At 47.2% G+C, this 20,090-nt stretch overlaps 1 protein-coding gene across 1 annotated transcript; it reads right to left on the bottom strand.

The window, feature by feature from the left end:
- Positions 1-747: 747 nt before the first annotated feature.
- On the bottom strand, positions 748-18,975 carry SPINT1 (serine peptidase inhibitor, Kunitz type 1). The gene is made up of 10 exons (XM_082282986.1): positions 18,541-18,975; positions 10,830-10,981; positions 9,292-9,430; positions 8,007-8,177; positions 7,310-7,336; positions 6,258-6,383; positions 5,330-5,380; positions 4,387-4,557; positions 3,645-3,701; positions 748-2,610 (listed from the first exon to the last, which is right to left on the bottom strand). The coding sequence occupies exons 1-10, from the start codon at positions 18,968-18,970 to the stop codon at positions 2,414-2,416; spliced, it is 1,521 nt and encodes a 506-aa protein (XP_082139112.1). The 5' UTR covers positions 18,971-18,975; the 3' UTR covers positions 748-2,413.
- Between the last annotated feature and the right edge of the window lie 1,115 nt (positions 18,976-20,090).

Below are 20,090 nucleotides of genomic sequence, written 5' to 3'. Positions count from 1 at the left end.
CAGAGCTGCTCCTGGGGCAGCGCTTCAGGGTACAGGAGAGATAATGACTGCACTTATGCCCGTAAGTAGCTGGAGATGGCAGGATGGGAGAGCTGGTGTAGAGTGCGTGGTCATGACAGAGCAAAGCCCACAGCCCAGAGCAGAGTGCGGGGAGAAGGCGTTCCTGCTTCGAGCAGCACTCGGAGGCCCAGCCAGGGTGGCCGGGTCAGCAGCGCAGGGCTGGTCCGCCTGGTTCCCGTACAAACCCACTGCCAATTAGCCAGTTACATTTAGCTGACTTTACATCGCAGTTCTTGAGTGATCACCAGCCTGAAGACACAGTTAGAGCAACTCCTGTTTGAAGAATAGTGTCTGCTTTTGGTTTCAGACCCAAAGCCCAAACCAGTCTGACCAGCTGGAACCCAGTTTCAGGTTACACCCTGCCTTGCTCTCTGGGTGACTTAGTGGGTAATAATCTTGCTCCCAGAACACCTCATGCAGTAGTTTCCTATTCAGGTAGCCACATAATGTTGCATCCCCCGCTTCCAGCCCTCCCCACGCCATGGGACTGCTGCTGCAGCAGCTCTCCCCCGAGATACCACAGTCGGGGCAGATGAAAGGGTGCGAGATAGCAGGCATGGGAATGATACCTGCCCCCTCTGCGGGTCATTGCTCCTCAGACACCACTCCCAAGCCAGATAAGACAAACAATTCCTTTTTATTATCAGAGTGAGCACGCAAAAAAATAAATCAAGACATTAGGTTTATTGCATAGGCCATGATAGGCTGTGGGAAAAACAAAGAGATGGAAGAAATGATACGAGACAGAAAAGGAGGAATCTGACCAGCCCCAGGAACGCTGAGGCAGATGCCTGTGATGGGGAGAGGCATGCAGCCAGATTGCCAGCAGGCTCTGGGCAGCAATTTCTTTGCTTTCCACCAAGGCATCAGCCCAGGGAGGCAGCTCTCTTGCCACTGCACTTGAGAGGTCCTGAGCTGGGCATGGCTTTACTAGAGCATTTCAGAACCACTCTGCCCTTGGCCCTGAAAGAGTCCAAACATTTAAACTGAAGTCTGTACATAGATTTATGCTTCTTACACACACACACACCCACATACACACAAACACACACACAGAGTTTCCTCTCTCTTCACAGCAGTGTTCCAAGAGCACCAGGCACTGGAAGTTTAGAGCTTGGTGCCAGCCCTACAGCCAGCAGTACATCAGGCACTTCACAAATAGCTTCTTCTGCCCCAACAGAAATCCTCAGCTCACTGAGGTACAAGCCTGGACCAGCAGATGCTGCAGGACAGAGCTCAGAAGCATCTCACTGCAAACAGACTATAGAGGAACACATAGGGCCAGGACTGGGACCAGGACATTACCAAAGTGGGGATTTCACATGCTGCCTTGGGGCCAGAGATGAGCTTTGGACCTCTTGGGGCTGGGCTGAGCTCATCTTGTACCAGGAGGGACGAACCAGCAGGAGCAAGGAAGCCTGCAGACATTAACTGGTGATATCCAGCCTACTCCTCTGCTCTGGGAGATGCCAGGGACTCAAGTCAGGCTGTGTGCTCAGAGGAGCATGCAGCAAAATCAAAACTGCACCTTTCCTGCACAATCAGCAGGAAAAGTATGGGTCTTTACTTCATGTGAAAATAAATAGATATTTTCTCAATGTGTTTGGGTTCAGACTGAACACTGGAAAAGCAACCAGGGCAACTCACAGAGAGAAAAATGGTGAGCATGTACTGTACACAGGAGACTGAAACACAGCAGCCAGGCAGAAAAAAGTCTGTGTGCTTTTCTGTTAAAAAGCAAAGCCTAGTGACTTAAGCAGGTGTTTCTGTCCATCTTGAAAACAGGAACTGCTGGAGAGTGTCACAGAGCCCTTGGATCAGGTCTGGCTGATTATGTCAATCCCACAGACCTCAAGAGATGCACCATGAGCAGATAGACTGCTGCAAGGCAGGGCATCTTGCAGAGGACTGGGAGAAGGGCAGGAAAATACAAGGTTGAATGGAAGAAAGTGACACTGAAAACAAATTCCTGGCTTTGGTGAGCTTGCACCATTCACCAACATGAATGCTACACAGATCCAGTTCCAGGCTCCTTCAGGAAGTTGAGCAAAGTTGTGCTCTGGGTTTGAGCAGGAAGAAAGGTGTAATTCAGAGTTTCACTGGATTGTTTGAGGCTAGGAAGGGATGGATGTCAGAGAGCAGCAGAATGCTCCCCGTTCCTCGCTTTCTAGAGCAGCCATTTAGCCTAGACAATCACAAATACTAGTACTGCCAAATCACAGCTAGATCTTGGCCTGATGCTCCAAATGTCTTCACAGAGAACGAGTCCTTCAGGCACAGACCTGTGTCTAAAAACAGAACTCCAGAACTTTTGGGGAGTGCCCCAGGGCTGAACTGGAGAGAGAGCTGTAGGTCAGACTGGTTTGGTGGCACTGCTGTAGAACAGATGCTCAGTGTCCTCTGTGGTGGAGAGGGTTGAATTGGTAGCAGTGGTAGGCTGACGGCGGCGGCTGTTCTTCTTCCTTTTCTTCAAGAAGAAATAGCCAATGAACACCAGGACCACCATGATGCAGATCCCGAGGAGCACAGCAATCACTACCTCAAAGGCACCTGCAGGGATATGTGAACATGTTAGAAGGGATGCTACACAAGATCTGATGCAGCAGGAGTGGCCAGGAAGAAGCAACAGCAGGCATGACAACAGGGTGGTCACTGCACAACCAGCAAAGAAGAAAGGTGACAGCTGCATGGCATAAGGGTATGGCCAAGGCACAGCCAGCCTGTCTCTCACAAAAGCTATTTCCCATCATTTCCCAGATACACCACGCCCTCTAAAGGCTGTTCCGTGACTTTGGCAGGCTTGGCCATTGACAACCCTAGGAATATCAAATCCTTTTGCAATGGCAGCCTTGTGTCATACCTCAACAGGGAGGCCACCAAGGGGTGTTCACAGAAGGCACCTCCAGGCTGGGACAGCACTGAGGGAGTGAGCTATGGAGGATAGGCTGAGTTTGTGGGAAAGTGCTCTTAGCAGTGGCATGAGCACTTGCTCTCCAGCCAACCAAACTCCTGCAGCATCAGTGGAGACAATCAAGGACAATGCATTTGCAAGATGGTGTGAATTTAAAGATTAAATCATTCTCTAGGATTTAAGAACAATAACCTTAATGTGGCATTTTTAAAGAACTTGTATTTCAATAGCATTGGGCTTTTTTAATGTTGTAGAGAGGTTGTATATGGTCGTCACATTTCCCCACAATCTAGCACCTGACATTATTCATATATCTGCTTAAGTCTTCTTTCTTGTAGAAGTTAGTAGCCCTCATGTGAAATTGGCCCCTAGGAAGAGTTTTACTTCCCATTTTTTGATGTTGAACAGTGGTACATTCATGCAAGTGGATGGAAAGAAAAACAGGAGTGTCTGTATGAGCTACTGAGTCACAGACACAGGAAAAAAATGGACCACAGTTGCACAGTGCACAGAAGCGTCTCTTGCCACTGCCAGCATCCCACAAATCCCACATTGCTCCCCCAGCTTCAAAAGAGGTGTGGGAGAGAAGACTACTATTTGCAAGGAAAGACAAAGTATTTTTCAGAACAAGGAAAAGCAACAAGAAAGATCCGGAGGGAAAATTGTTACTCACTTAAGATAGCAGTTTGGGACTCAAATGATTCCCATCTTCGGCCAATGACATCTGCTTCTGAATTGGGAACACAGAGAGGGGAGAAAAGTTTTACAAAGAAGGTTGGGAACAGGGGATAAGACAGGTTTCTGAGGAGCATATAGCCAGTGCTCTGGAGTGACTGAATGCACACAGCACCCCTTCTCAACAGCCACAGTACTGAGCTCTCAGGGCAGGCTGTGAGGCCCAGTGCAGCTCAAGGAGGTAGTTTGCCTCTTAACAGATACAGTATGGCAGAATTCTTCCTGTTGGCCTCCAAAACAATATGTACCAAGTGTAACCCTCTCTCTTGTTTGTTTAAAACTTCAGGCTAGTATGTGTCATTGAGGATTTTCTTAACTTCTCCCCACTCACTTGGGGAGACCTAGAGCCAAGCTAGGAGGTTAGATTTTCTTCAGAGCAGATGTATCATATCTCTGGTTAGTTTTGTCATCCTCTGTCTCTTTCTCAACATCAGCACCCAAAATGCTTTCCAGCTCTGGGAAATGACAGGCTGCATTGCAGAAAGATGCTGCAGATCCACCATTCCCCATAAGCCATTGGTTGTGTTGAAAGACACTGTGGGTCATGGCCAGGGTTTGAGAGCAGAGCAGCTTTGACTGAAAGCTCCCAAGGCACTGCCTCTTTGGGACCACAGAACTTAATCTGAAGTGATTTTCCCAGTTTGATCAGTCAAATTCCAGTCCTCACTATGTATGCTTACTTGTGATGCCTGAACATGATTTCATGCACTCCTCCTCTTGTTCAAAGTTGTTGCTGTTGCCACCACAGCCCCCATAGGTGAAGGGGTCACATTTCTCCAAGAATGGGTTATAGTACCAGCGCGGGATGCTCTCGGTGCACTGTCCAGTATCAGGCAAGTCCACACAGTGGCCTGGCAAAGCAAGGCAGAGGTGCTTTAGTCCAAGCAGTGTCTTCCCAGAGCAGCAAAATTTTCTGCTCACAACAAAAGAGCACAAGCACCATGGCAGAGGAAATCCATAGCCAGAACAGTGGCTCTCAGGTCCCCACTGCTCAGTTGCCAGCTGGTCAAATTGGCAGTGCCAAGGTGAGCTGCCACCTGCCATAAATCCAACCAGCAAGCAGAAAAAGGAACATAAGGCCATGCAGTCATGGTAAACCCTGGATTCACTCCCCTGTAGAAATGACCTGTCATCCCTGGGAGGCAGAAGGGAACATGAAGAGCCTGGACACACAGAAACCACGGATTGGCTCAGGTCTCCTCTACAACCGAGCTGCATTTAAGTGACTTGGAATATACTCTTTCAGCCCAGTGATAGGTCCACTGTCTACACTTAAAAAAGGAAAAGACATGGGATCAAGCACAGACATTGCTGTGTCCTCTCCACTGCTTTGGTTTGCACTATTTCCAAAAAAACATGCTGCAGAATTTTGTACAGGCCAGCAAGCAACATGCATGAGACCTACTTGGATGGAAAAAGTTTAGGCAGGAGTGAAAGCCTGCTAACAACAGCTGTCCTCGAGGTCAGAGAAGAGGCCCTTGCTCATTTTTAGTACAGGGACTACCCAGATGCTACACCTGGTTTTGGATTTACAGAGGGAAGCAGTTTTACCATGGAACAAGAGGCTGAAGGAAAAACCAAAAGCTGGAAGAGGTCAGCCTAGGTGCTCTGGATGGTACGTACCTTGCTTATGTGTGACATTAATTTTCTGCAGTCTATTGAACTCACGAGCATCTGCAAGGGAAACATTTCATGTTAAAAACTTCTCTCACCAGTTGAAAAGAAGTGCCTCTGTCCATGCAGACATGAGCAGACAGAGCTTTCCTGTACATTCTTTTGCTATCACAAGCCAGAGAAAGTGAGATACCATTTGATGTTCTTAAATATCTCAAAGCTATGAGAGGAACATGGGAAAAATAAAATGTAGTAACAAGAAACTCTTCCCAATTTCCAATCCACAGATATAGAGACAAAACCAAGGAAAACAAAGGCTGCTTTCTTATTTTTGTTTTCCATCAAGAAGTATGGGAAAAGTCACTCCAGGTTTTAAGAAGTATAAAAGAGCATTAGTGCTCTTTTATAAGAATATAAGAGAGAGCAAGAAAGATGAATCATAGGCTTGAAAATCTAAAAAGGCAACAAAACACCCACACATAGGAAAGAGATTGTGGGAATTCAGAAGAGGTGAGGAGGGATGGTAGAAGGGAGGAGATAGTGTGGATTTGGGCATCTCACCACTGTGCATTTATGTTAGCATAACAGGATGTTAAGGGGACTGTGCCACCAGACAGACATGAAAAAATCATGGTTTTCTTTCCCATTTCCCAACTCCAAGAGAGCAGGTAAGGTAATTCAGTGAGAAAAATATTGAAAGGGGAAAGACAGGCCTGAAGTCTTACAGAGAGGTGCAGAGAAGAGAGTCAAAGAGTATTTAAGAGGCAGGAAACGTCACAGAAGGAAGGTCATGTCTTGCAGTCAGCAAGGATACAGGAAATGGCAGAACTTGCAAATGTAATACTGTGGAAAGATAATGCAGGGTCAGGAGATAAGAACATTGGACCCATTCCTGAGCAGATAGTAAGTTGTCTGAGCTAGAATTTGAAGTACTTACATCGTTCACAGTACATCTCATCCGATTCATCAGCACAGTCGGGAGTTTCATCACACTCCAGATAGGCATCAATGCAGCAACCATCCTTGCATCTGAAGAAGGGGGGCTGACAGTTCCCATTGCATACTGCATCAGAAACAGTTCAGATAGCTCATTAAAATTCATTGTTTCTCCCTGCCAGATGCTTTAGGAAGGACTTAAAAGCTGCTGATAGGGCTGGCAAACAAGAAACAAGGCAGATTGGTAAAGGTCTCTCCTCAGTGCCACCCTAGACTAAAAAAAAAAAAAATATATTCCTGTTTATAAATGAAACATTGTTCTGGAAACAGCCATGTTTCCTCTCAAAAAGAAGTACATAGCAGGTGGAAGCAAGAATGAGCTACTCAGGAAGAATATGGAGACATTACCCAAGCATGGAGGATTAAATTAGGAAAGCCAAACTGAAACATGCACACTGGGCGGCAAGAGCTTCAAACCTCTCTGCTCCAGAGGTGGTCCCAAGTGCTGAGTACTGTGCCCAGTTCTGAGCTCCCCAGTGACAAAAGACATTGGCAGAAGAGTAAATCTCAGCAAGAGCTGGAGCACAAGACCTAGCATGAGGTTATGGAGAAGACAGATTATAGAGGAGACAGACTCATTTTGGAGCACAGTAATAGGATGAACAGCAACAGACAGGAGTTGCAACAAGGGAAAGCAATTCAGTATAAGGGGAAAAAATTATAATGAGGGTCATCAAACGTTGGTACAGTTTGACAATACGACGTGTAAAGTCTCCTTTTTCAGAGATACCCAAAACTGGACTGGATACAGTGCTGAGCAACAGAATGTGACTCAAAGCTGGACCTGCTTTGAGTAGTGGGTTGGCTCAGATGACCTCTAGAGGTAATCCCCAACCTAAATTATCCTATGACATGAAAGTGAAAGGCTTAGTAAAGAAATTAGTCTCCAGTGCCTCACTTTCCAGACTGAGTCCTAATCAAAAGCCACAGGAATGAACATGAGACACTCAGCCCAAGCTCGCATAGGATTGAACTGTCATATGGGAGACTCACCTGGCTGTTGTCGCCCACCAACAGAACCTGAAGAGACAAGAGGAAAAATAAAAATAAATTTACCACCACATTGTTTTGTCAGATTAAGATCACCTTTATATTGTCTTAATGTTTTCTGCAAGGAAGCCCTGATTAGGGAGGTGAAATATGGATGCCTGCCACTCAGAGACCTAGATGAGTTGTACCCACGTGAGGTAGGCCTGCAGGAGCACAGGGGAACTTCCCACCACAAGCTAGACCATTTCCAAATTGTTTTTCTTTTCCAAGGCTGTAACATCGCTTTTTAAGCAGTGCACTGCAATGGGCCTGGCAGTGGCTCAGCCCATTTATCTGAACAGCAGTAAATTGTTCTCAGTGGCTTGAGGGTGCCAAGGAGGGAGATTAATTTCATTTTGGGAGTAAAGCCCTTCTGGCCCCCAACTGCACAATGCTGCTCTCTGAATTTAGGTCTCAGATGTGACACAAAGATCTGGTGAGGGCTTCTGCAGCCAGAGGAATACCAGGGACACTGGCCAGTGCTTCAGGAGCTGGGTCAGATAGGTTGGCAGCTTAAGACAATGACTGCCCATCCATAATTAGCCCAGTCTCCTCAGCTTACTGGGCTGTAACTAGCTCTCAGCCAAGAGGCTGTAGTACTTGTCCACAGGGTCATCCCGACCCTGTGAGAAAGAGGGGGCTGGATTTTTGAAGGACTCACCTCTGACATTCTTGCAGGCAAGTTCACACTCCTCTTCCCGTAAGTAGTTATTCTTGTTGGGCTTGCAGCCACCAAAAATGAACTCTTCACACTGCTGAAGGCTTGGGTTGTAAAACCAGCGTGGGAAAGATCCCCGACACCAGCCCACCTTCTTCGGAGTCAAACAATGCTCTATCAAGAAAGTTAATAGAACAGGGTCTGGGGTTAGGTCAGTCCTTTGGAAGACTTTCTGTTTTGTATATCTGAGGGCAAACAAAATCTTCCAAAGGACATGTCTGAAAGGTTTATAAAATCTTGACCAACATGGAGAAGAAGTGTAGGGAATCATGGATTGAATTTTTTTATATGAAAGGGAGGGTCACAAAACCAAATTAGAAGGTGTCACATCCATTAAACAAAAGGAGCTGCATCTCCACACAGCACATAGTTAAGTTGTGAAGCTCCTTACCTCAGGAGGTTGCTGCTTTTTAAAGATTACATGAGGTCAAAAAGGGATTCATACATGGTTATTAAACATGAAGACACCATCTTCTGCTTAAAAAAATCTCCCAGCTGCAAAATCCTTGGGGATTAGTCAAGCATAGTAGAGATTCACTGATAGCATGTCATGTTCTCACACTATTTCCAAAGTACCAACCTCTGCACACTGTTGAATGCAGTGTATTGGAGTTTGGTCAGACCATTAGCATCACTTGACATGGCTGCTCTTATATTTTTATGGTACCTGAGGTAGGAGAAGACATCCCCTGCTTAGCTACTAGTCAACCATTTGTCCAAGAACTCCTTACTTCTGATACGTTTGTAATGCTGAACATTTTCATGATTAAACAAAGTCATTAAAGAAAAAAAAATATAAATAAACTCAGAGATACATTGAATGTCTTGCAGACGACTCCACCTACCCTGAAACCTAAGGGATGTCACAGCAAAACCACTGAGTCAACAGGACCTTTCACGTTCTCCTGTTTTGCAACCTCAGTTGCACCCCAAGCTTCATCCACTCTGGTGTCACCCAGTAGAGAGCAAGGACAGGCAGAACAGATGGGCTTATTGCAGGCCTCATCTCCAGCACAAGTATGCAAAAATCCCAAAATAGATCACTGTGAATTCAGAGACCTTCCACTACCGGTGAAAGGCAGTAGTGCAGACTCTCACTGGGAAAAGCCGACACGCAAGTCCAGTGTCTTGGCTGTGCTCTTCTCCCATCTACCCCTCTGAGAGGAGCACCAGTAATGCCAGAGCAGGCTCGAGGACTCCAGGTAGATATGTGTGGGCTCAGGCTCACCTTCTGTCTGTTCAGAGCTCAACACCATGATGGTGATGTTGGTGAAGTCTTGCTGTTGTGCAGTATCCGTGACAGTAAGCTGGAAGACGTAAGTTCCCACCTGGAGGTTGGAGATTTCTACCTGATCTTCTTCATGCTTCTGAGAATGCAAAAGAAAGGCTTATGTAGGAGAAAAGTACTTCTAAGGAAGGAGTGACTGAAGCTATGCAAGGTCCATGTTCCTGCATTAGGGAGAATGGAGGTTGGATGGAAATGTTCAAGCAGATGTCTGGCATGAAAAATGTCTCAGTGCTAGACAATCTCCCCAAACCCATGGACTGGTACCCAGCTGGAATAGCAGAAGGAACAAGTATCACAAGCATAATTAGATATTTCATGTTTTGGAGCATTGTGAAAGCACAAGGGAAAATAGAACTCATTGGAGAGGACAGAAATACCTGTAGTTTTTATTTTACTTTTTAAAACTTAAAACCTATTATGAATCATTTACTTAGCACATAGGGAATAAGGTAGGTGTATTTAATTGTTTTGTCAGAAGCGAAAGCTACAATATTATTGACACAAACTTTTCCTCTATATTTACAACAGAATTGGACTTTCATTTCCATGCTATCCCTGGTTTTGATTAGGTTTCAAAAGAACACAGCTTTGCCATACATCATTTTAATGTTGTTAATACAGCATAATATTAGGAGACCTCCCTCCCTCCATGAAAGTTGCTTTGGTCAGGCTAAGGCAAAGGGAAAAAGAAAGGAGCACTTGCTGAATTACACAGACCCCTTTGCATTCTAGAGTTTGTCACTGCAGATGTTCAAAATCAGTTGTGGGCCTGATGTACTCATTTGCTTCATAATTCTTCCAAAAGTTGCCACAAGAACTCCATATGAGCCCCATGGCTTTTCAAAGCATTTTGCAAAAGTTTAAAAGAAATAATTTGCTCTTCTAAAGCCACAATTCACTTTTAGCCTCTATCAAATAGGCAGTGTTCATACCCCAGAGATCTTGGATCCAGACAAGAGACATGAGTTCTGCTCCAGCTCAGATAAAATAGGAGGAAGAACTTATGCTTTCAAGAGAGGCAAAGTCCAGGAAAAGCCCCAGGAGAACAAAAGCAGAGCCTGAGACTGGATTGTTCAGAGACAGAAGAGGAAATGCACTGAAGTGGACAGAGTAGAACTAAGAGAAGGCCCTTCACTGAACTGCAGGAACTTGGGACCAGAGGCAGCTCTTGCACAGAAGCTCTGCCCTCCCAGCTGCTCCCACCTAGGCAGATCAGGTGTTGCTCAGGAAGGCTTGAGACAGCAGCCCATGCAGGGAGCCTGAGACCTGGTGAAGCCAAAAATGCCACTTCCAAACAGTGTGCGAGAGGAGGAGGGCAACCACAAGGAGTGCTCCATAGTTTTTGGGAACAGGCTCCTGGGTGGACTGGCTTGAAGAGGGAAGGACAAGGTGACCTTTAAGTCAGAGCTCTGACTGACCAACCTAGTGCAGACCACAAGTGACACTGAGCAAGGTGCTTATTTCCTGCAGCTCCTTACCTTCATCTCCACAGAGGGGTCGCCAAGGACCTGTTTCCATTCATAGCTGACTATCCCATGGTCATCCGTACTCTCTGTGCCTCTCAGCATCACTGGCTCCCCCGGCTGTACCCTCATGTCCTTGACAGCACGGGCTGTTGGAGGACGGTCATCTGCAGAAGAAATGTAGAACAAGGCTTGGGTAAGAGGCTAAAGGGTCCAGTCCTTGTCTCCACTACAGGAAAACAAAGAAGGGGGATTATTCCAGGCTAAATCAATCCAGACTTCAACTGCTGAAAGGAAAACACTTTTATACAGCTGTGCTCCTTGCAGCCTGAGCAAGCAACAGGCAGTCAGTACTGTTATTACTGCCCTCACTGATTTATTAAGTCCACAACCCACTACAGCAGTGCCTTTGAGCCAGGTTCTGTCCACAGGAACCACCATAAGAGGGTGGCCGCGTGGCTACAGCCATTGTGCTTCTGAGAGTGGGACCACATCCTCACAGAACAGCACAGAGCAATCTCCACCCTTCTCTTAGGGAGATGGCCCAATATGGGTGTTGAAGAATGTGGACCTGACTCTCATCATTCCTATCGCTCTCTTTAAGCGCTGTGTTCATGTATTTAGCCAGAGCTACACACTGTGGGACTTGGATGGGAAATACTTCTCTTCCAGATCATCTTCCACCCCACTTTCTGACATACATGCCTTTAAAACAGCACAAAAACACCATTCATGAGATTGTTATTTTTGTACCATTCCATGGATTAGCTTACAAGCAACTTCCACAATCTATTAAATGTTTTTCCAAACTGTAAGTACAAGAGATGAAAACTGATCCCTGCCCTTGCCAGCAAGAACAGCCTATACAATGACACAACTGAGCCTGACTCATAACTCCTTTCAGCCTGAACGTCTCTGGTCGCAGGCTTTGTGCATAGCTCAGCCCATAAAACTCCACCTGGTAGCACCTGTACCAAGTCCAAGATTCAGTGTTCCAGTTCAACCTGAGTCTTTTGTAAAGGCACCAACCATCATTTATAAGCTAGATAGAAATCACTCTGCCATTACACTGTTATATCAACTGTGACTGAAGAAGAGGATTAGTGTCCAAACCCCTTAGAAAATTACTCCATTAGCTGATTATTTTCGCTGTTGCAGACTTGCTCCTAATTTCCTGTTTGAGTGTATCTGGATTCAGATCCCAGCTGCTGACTGTTGCTGCAGTCTACTGAAGGGACATTTAATATAAGGTATATGTATAAACAAACCTGACATTAAAACAGGCCACTTAGTTCTTTTGTCCGCTTGTACACACCACTGCAAGCTCTGGAGAAGGGATGCATTCCTGCCATTCCTGCTAGGCAAACACCACAAGCCTGCCAGGGAGAAAGGCAGCCTACTCCCTGCCACCGTCCTGCCAGGGTGAGCCCAGTAGGTGGGTGCAATTGCACAAGGAAAAGACCAGTTTTTCAACAACACAGAGGCTGATCCTTAACTCATGACTCCAAATCATGATTTACGCCTTGACATTTTTAAGCATGAACACTTTAAACAAAAAATTGCAGACCAAACATCTAGTTACTTCAGGCTGTGGGTTGCGTGATCAAGTAGAAGTTCTGTTCAATGGGTCAGCAACTTCCCCAGTTCCCATCTCTGATTAGCCAAATTTACTGACTCTCCTCACATCCAGAACAAGAGTCAAGAGCATTCTTTATCTATGGTGACTGCCAAGGAGTAATGCTCACTAGAAATTAAGGACTTATTTTTCAAGTCTATTCCTTTTCTCCTTAGGATGCCTGAAAGTTCAGTGACTTTGGAATATTTCTGCCACAGTGACTGTATGAAGCCTTCCCTGGCAACATGGCTGTTTTCCACCTGAGCTTCAGAACCAAGTGCTGGCTGAGCCAGAGTGAGTATCAGCAAACTGCTCGTACAAGGGAGACTCTACACTCAGTTTGTTTTGCTCTGAAAGTCTGTAGGAAAAATGAAAGTTACCTCTGCTATAATGCTCTTTTGACCATGGAAAGTTTCTGCTGTAAAACTCTGTAATTAACAGGGAGGTTAAAGCTTTATGGCGCTTCTGTGGCATGCTCTTTACTGTGAAACATGCTCCTGGAGTCACATCATAAGCAACAATTTCCACTTCCATTTATATAGCACATCAGTAGGGGAAATATGATTCCAGAGGAAAGCTTGATAGAGGAAATCCAAATCGCTTTAAAAAGTTTTATTACTCACACCGTATTCATGCCTGAGACCCTGATTTTTGCTTTTTAAAAAATCTCATCCCATTTAAAAGCTCATGCAGTCAGTGGCTTGACTGGCTTCACCTCTAATGAGTGAACTTGGACCAAAATTGATGGGGGAACAGGAATTTAAAAGATAATAAATTTCTACAAAGGCTTCAAAAGTAAGCATCTAAGTGGGGGGAGAGACCCCACTAGGGACCTCGCTATGCAAACCTGCAGGCACCAGTGAAATCCCATGGCAGAATGTACTTGCAAAGCTCACAGTTTGGGGCTTTTCTCTTTTGGAACTCAGATATTAGCTTTTGCCCTTGGGATCTATAAAAAACCAGATTTCCTCCATTCCAGAGCTTATGCAGATACACCCTGAGTAGTTGAGACTACAAAGCAATGCTTAAAAATACCTCAGAATGATTTGAGATTGTCACTAGAATGAGCTGGAAAGCTTTCTCATGGTGACTAAGGGGCTCTTACAGCCCACTGCTGACTGCCTTTGCAGGAGCAACTTGCAAACAAGACAAGTGGGGCTTGCACTGGGGACCTTGAGGCACCCTGAAGGGAAAGACCTCACTGGAGACAAAAGCCGCTGATCAGGGCAGGAGCAGAGATGGGAGCAAAAATGAGGCCACCCAAATTCTAGCGCCCATGAGACACAGGACCTTGGAGATTTCAAGCATCAGAAGCCAGCAGAACCTGTCTGCTGCACAAGCAGATGGGCAGCAGTGTGGCTCTTCTCACAAATGCTAAAGCTCTGCTCTTGTGTTGCTTCCAGGGAATTCATTCAGAAGTGAACAGCTTTCTCACCCATCCACAGTAGAAAACTCTCCATTTCCACAGGCAGAGGTAATGAAGGATGACACTGCTGCCACAGTATAATTTGCCTGAGGTGGAAAGAGAGAGAAAGAAACAAGGCAACCCAATATAGTGCCTGGAGAAAGAGAAATACAGGCTCTTTCTTTAGGGCTTTATCCCGTCTGGGCAGAAAATACAGTCATGATAAAGCCATACAGTTTTCTAACAACTCATGCACAGTCAAGCAGCTCTCAGCATTAGTTTCTAGAGGCTTTTGTAGTGGTTTGTAAGTGCTGCACACAGCAAGTCAACACAACCTCTTGAAAACAATTCAGTATGACTGAATGGATTATATTTTCAGAATAACATAAGGTGCTGCTGCCACTAGGTTCTCTCCATCCTTCCTCAGAGTGTGGGAAACCAGTACTATTTGCTTTAGCAGGCAGAGGGAAAGACTCTCCCACAAGTATTCATGCTATCATAGCAAAGATTGGTTTGTACCTCCAGTCTCTTTAAGGAGACTCGGGCTCTGGAGACAAGACATGATGTAGCCACTTCAGTAAATGCTGCATGCCAAACACTAATTGCACAGCAAGTGGAGTGGAAGCTGCTCATCACCTTCTCTGAGCAGGAGCTGGTCTCACCTGAGACCAGCTGGTCCTGCAGGACCCTTCCAGTACACATTAGCCTCTGAATCTGTGGTGTGGGTACTGAATGTGCAGCTTCCCCTCTCCTGGCCTGAGCTTGAGGATGAGCAGCCAGCTCAGGGCTGAACAGCATCAGCCAAGGGGAAACTTGTTTCAGCCCCAGCTGTGATACCAGTGCTGCTCATTTTAGTTGCACTGTGCCTACAGAACGGAAACCGGCATGGGACCAAACATTTAAGGAGGGATGAGCTTCCCTCTTGGGAAGCTCTCCTTTTGGAATGCACTACGAAAGTGTTAGCCTGCAAATCTCCCTCCACGGTGAGGCAGGAGCAGACATATCTGATCAGAACCCTGTGGTTCCCAAGCACTTCCCGTCTCCCACTCACAGGCCCTGCATTCAACAGGAGGAGACTGTCACTGAGCAATTCACAACAACCACAAAAGGTTCAGTTCAAGAAATGTACAAAGGTTCAGGGAGGTTATTTTCCAGTTTCACACCCAAAACTGGTTTGCCTAGACCAGAATAAGCTGGGCTAGTTACTTAAACACTGGGCTCCATTATTACCAATAAAGTGCAAGGTGAGCCTGCCCCTCCCGGATGAGCCACACAGAAAACTTGCACCAAAGTTCGGGCTGAGGAATCATTTAAGAAGATTGTGCCTTTTAACAATAACATCAGAGACTTCAGGCTGTACGTTAGCTGGAACAGGCAAGAGACAGTACCAAGATATCGTCACCAGCTTACAAAGAACTCAGAAGCTCTTGTTCTCCAAAATACTGAAAATACATTCAGGAAATGTGCAGAACCCAGATTTCAGCTGAATTCATCGTTGCCTGTACCCACAGGTTTTTCTGAAGTCATAACACTGTGAGAGTGGCCACAGTGAGTTTGAGCAGGTACTCCTGTTCCTGTGTTCAGTTGTCAACACTCTTGCTATGGATGCTTGAGCAAGAGCACTGCAAGAATACACAGTGCTTTCCCTGTAACACTCTCCCAGGTTTCAGCTACTTCCATCAGGCTCCAGAAACACCCCAAGATTAAATTTGCCCGTTCAGCAGCCCCCAGCTGTGTGCTCTCTTTCAGGTGTTACCTAGTCTCCTCCTAAACATATATAAACCTCTCAATTCAACAGGTCTGCTCCTTGCAGTAGTAGTAGTGTGTGTTTTTGCTTAATGTTACTCACTGGGATCACTAACTGGGTATTTCATTTTTCTCTAGAAAAAACATGCATTTAATTCTTATCATTGCAGAGGGTGTCTGAAGAGTGACACAGGTAAAGGCTCCTAGGACACCTGACAGCAGCACACAGAGGAAAGGAATGCATGATAAAGCAGCAGATAAGCTTCCTGCAGACCCTTAGAGCCAGAATCAGGGGGCCAACAATAACCTTGGCTCCAGAGCAGTCACAAAACGTCACATTTTAACAGTGATACAGCACAACAGCATGAAAACTACACAGTTTTGTCTCCAGTCCAAAACCTGGGCCAAGATTTTTTGCTTATGAACATTTGGGAGGAAGACCTGACATGTTGAAAACAGCTTCCTTTAACACTTGTTTCACCTGGCCTCTTCAGGCATCCCCAAAAGGTCCGGAAGCAAAACTGCTTTAGAGTTTCCTTATGCTGCCAGGTGGAAATGCTCAGTGCCCAGAGGCTCCTTCACCTAGCCTTGTGTACCTGCCCCATTGTGCCCTTCCTCTTTTCCCCCTCAGTGACAGCCAGGCATCCACCTTCCTGCTCAGACAGGTCCTGCATGGACCCAATTCCAGCATCATGTCTGGAGGGGCTTGGGGTTTTGGTTTGGATTTTTTTGGTTTGTATCTGAATCAAAATGGAGATCTGCATTCTTAAGTGTCTAATCAACTGCTGTGGGGAGGAGGACCCAGCTATTTCTCCAGTAAGGTAACTCCCTTTGCCTCTTTCACCTGCTAGCCCTCCAGTGTCATTCAAGGTGATTCAGAAAGCTTTTGGTATCAAAGACAATGCCTAAAAATTTCAGAGAGGAGGGAAACACATTTCCTATCAAACCACAGCGCAAACATCGCAGCCTGATCCAAATACACAGTGGTGAACTGCCCAGAGTCTGTGACTCCAGCTGGAGACCTGCCTGGCACCAGCATCCTCCGAGGGTCAAACACGGCTGTAGAAGAGACCGAGCCCTTCCTACACTCACAGCAGTTCAAGGCACAAGCCCCACGTGAGCGAGGAGGGGCACGGCCGCCTCCGGGCACAGTAACCCGAACTGCATTTCTGGAGTGCTTTTCACTTCTCACTGATAAGCCCTCCTGGGTCTTCCTGCTCCACCATAGCCATCCCAGGACCTGTGAAAGGAGCACTAGGGATGGATTGCAAGATAGAAACTGCATATTGGTGGCTGGAGTGCTGCAGCTCGGTGCCATATTTTAGCAAACATGTCACTGCTGGTCACACAGAGAGGTTGGTGACCCTAGGACACTTTCTAAAGATCTGCACACATGGAATGCCAGACCCTGGGACCAGCCAAGGGAGGAGGGGTTTGCAATCTTCTTGTATGAGGCACTGGTCCACAAAGGTAAGGAGACTGAATTGCTCAACAGTCCATTGTATTTTAATCTAATCTTGTGAAATCAGGATGTACTGGAGATGATGCATTCCCTTTTCCTCCTACAACAAAGCATATAGGAGTTTAGACGGCTGCCGCCATGCCACCTCCAGTGCTGGTGATGTGGCCTTCAGTTCCTCCCTAACTGCAGCTCCTGTGAAAAGGTTTTTGAGCCTGGAACAGAGATGCAGGAGAACTACTGAAACAGCAAGACACATTTACCAAAAGGCCCTAAAATCCAGTAGGAAGCCACAAGTAGGGGCAGAGGACCAGGGGGACCACTTCTGCCACACTGCTGTTCAAACCAGCAACACCCAAGGGCTGCTTGAGAGAAGTGATGATGCCCTGCTGCAAACTCCCCCACTGCTACCCAGGATGGAGAAGTGGTCAGTGTGGGATTTGGTGCCATTTCCCACCTCTAGCACCCACAAGGCCTCAGGCTGGCACAACCCAGCAGAAAATCAAAGACCTATTCAGCTCACATGATGGAGCCCAAGCCCATGCACCCACCTGGATGTTGCCCTTGCCATCTTCACAGATCCTTTCCTTCCCACAGGTGGGCTGGGAGGGCGTACGAGGAGGATTATCCACAGAGATATCCCCTAATAGCCCTGACCAGCGATCAACAAACAAACCAGTTATGGTTGCCAAAGACTCAGCCAGGCTAGAAACATGCCAGCCTTGATAGGCTTCAGTCAAAACACAGAAGGAGGGGGCAAAGGAGGAACTGCTGTGTTTTTAGTGTTTCTGAACATGCTGCAAGACTTTGGAGAGAGCAGAGTGTGTGGCAGGTGGCCAGCTTCAGATTAGTTCATTTTCCACCTGGCTCTCTGTGTCCACGTGCAATCTTTTAGAGCAAAGAAACAGGGATTGGGGAAGAGAAACCCACATCCAAAGGGGAAATTTTATAACCAGCCTCCCCCAGCTCCTCCTCTTCCAGCAACAGGGACCAGCCCCAACAAGCAGAGCAATACTGAGGTACCTCACCATCCAGGCTGCTGTTAAATAAAGGTAACTGGATTGCATCCTGCCTCCAGCCCCCGAGCAATTAAGAGATTAATGCTGCCCTTTAAAACCTGGTGATGTGTAGCTTTTTAGAGGATTTCACTTTCCAACCTCAAAGGCCCAGGGGAAGGGAGAAGAAAAACAATACCTTTTTCTCTACATTGCCAAGTAGCAAAATCTCAGCAAAATCACACACTCCACCTGCTTCAAACAGGTTAAAGAGCATTTCCCTATTCATTTACTAATTGGTAAACTGAGGCACAGATCTTAAATGAGTATCAGGGTTTGGGAAAACCTTTGTGGCAGAGGAAAATACAGAAACACCATCTTTAGCCTCGCTCTACCCCGAGCGTTTGGCAGCACTGCTGCTCATATGATGGCCGCAGGAGCTGGCACCAGTAACCATTAATGCTCTTCCAGACCCGGCTTGCAGGGATTCATTACGGGCACCTTACCACTAGGTCTGCGATTCTGCATTGCCAGGTAAGAATCGTACACGTCCTTCTTCAAGAAGTTGAGAAAGCCGATCTTCCTGGCAAACCTGCAAACGAAAGCCTTCTCATAGAGGCAGTTGAGGAGAAAGCAGCCCTGGATGTGGTCTTCCTCCGAGCCCGGGCCCTGCTCCACGAGAGCCAGGTTGCAAGCGGGGTCCTTACAGCAGGCTCTCATGCAGTCCCTGCTCCGATGCACCATGGGGGACGACAAGAAGGTGGCTCCATTCTGGACGGAGGCGTCTGTATCCAGCACCCAATCCGGCAGCCCTGCCGTAAAGTCCTCCAGGCACATTTCACCGAAGGGTTTTTCCTTCTGCCCTTCGCCCAAGTCCAGCACCAGCACCAAGCTGACCCAGGCCACAAACCATGGACCCGGACTCCTTCTGGCCATCTTAGCGCCCCGATTCTCACTGTCTTGAGACTTCAATCCTTTCCTAAAGGAAGGGAGAACACAGATGAAGCTAAGAGGGACGGCGTTCAAGTGCATGCCAACCCGGGGCGAGAGGGAGCCGGAGCATGGCCGAGGCTACGCTCTGGGCTCCGGCTCGCCCCGAGGTAGCCGGTGTGTCCCCTGACCCTGCACCTCATCCCCAGGCGTGTGCTCCCAGCCCCCCACCTGGGCGCTCTCCGCTGAAGCTGCTGCTGGGAGCGGGGTGTCCCCGCCGCCCCGCTGTGCCTTCACCCCCCAGGTGCGCCTTCAGCTGCGTCCAGCGGAGACAAAGGCACGGCGAGCGCAGGAAGTGAAAACCAATTCCCTGAGAGAGGAAGCAAAAAAAAATAAAGTCACTCCCTTGCATGCTGAATTGCGTAAGAGGAAGGGGAGGAGAGACAAGCTGATACGATCTTCTACTCCCCTTGGAACGGAGCCGAGAGCGATTCTCTCGCTCCCGTAGGTGCGAGGGCAGGCACTCCAGACGAGCATCCCACCTGCTGGGTGCTAGCTGCACCCCCATGCTAAGGATGCTTCAAAGGAACTGAAAGCCGGGAAGCAGGCGATCTGTGTCCTGTGGCAGTCGCTCTTGTGCTCCGGTGTGGTCAGTGGCCCGGAGCACCATTAGCCCGTGTCTCGCTAACCCAAACGAGTCAGCCTTGCAGCCCTATCAGCAGTGCCCACCGCCGTTGCTACTGCAAGAGGTTTTGTGCTCAGTGCAGGCATCCCGAAATAATGAATTCCCTGCAGTTGGGACACTATTTTTTTTTTTCAGTGAAAGCACTTGGGATCATACTTGGAGGCTGCCTGAGTGGCAGGACCCCTGCTACCACAGCAGCGAAATTTTAAGTAATCACCCCTCACTGATGAGCAGCATTTCACTGTTCTCCTCAATCTCATATAGGTTAGCTACAGTCCATTTGTAGTGCCCTTGCCTTGCAGGACTGTGCTGTTTGGGGTCATGGAAATACAAAGGCTGCCTATCCATGTATTTTCCCCCTTTGTGCTTCTACTTGCAGATCCACGATCAAATTCCTCTGTTCAACACGTACACCTGTGTCATCCACTCCCTCTGTCTGTA

The sequence above is a fragment of the Coloeus monedula genome (assembly GCF_965178545.1).
Source record: "Coloeus monedula genome assembly, chromosome: 6".
NCBI lineage: Eukaryota > Metazoa > Chordata > Aves > Passeriformes > Corvidae > Coloeus > Coloeus monedula.
This window is presented reverse-complemented; position numbering and strand designations above follow the sequence as displayed.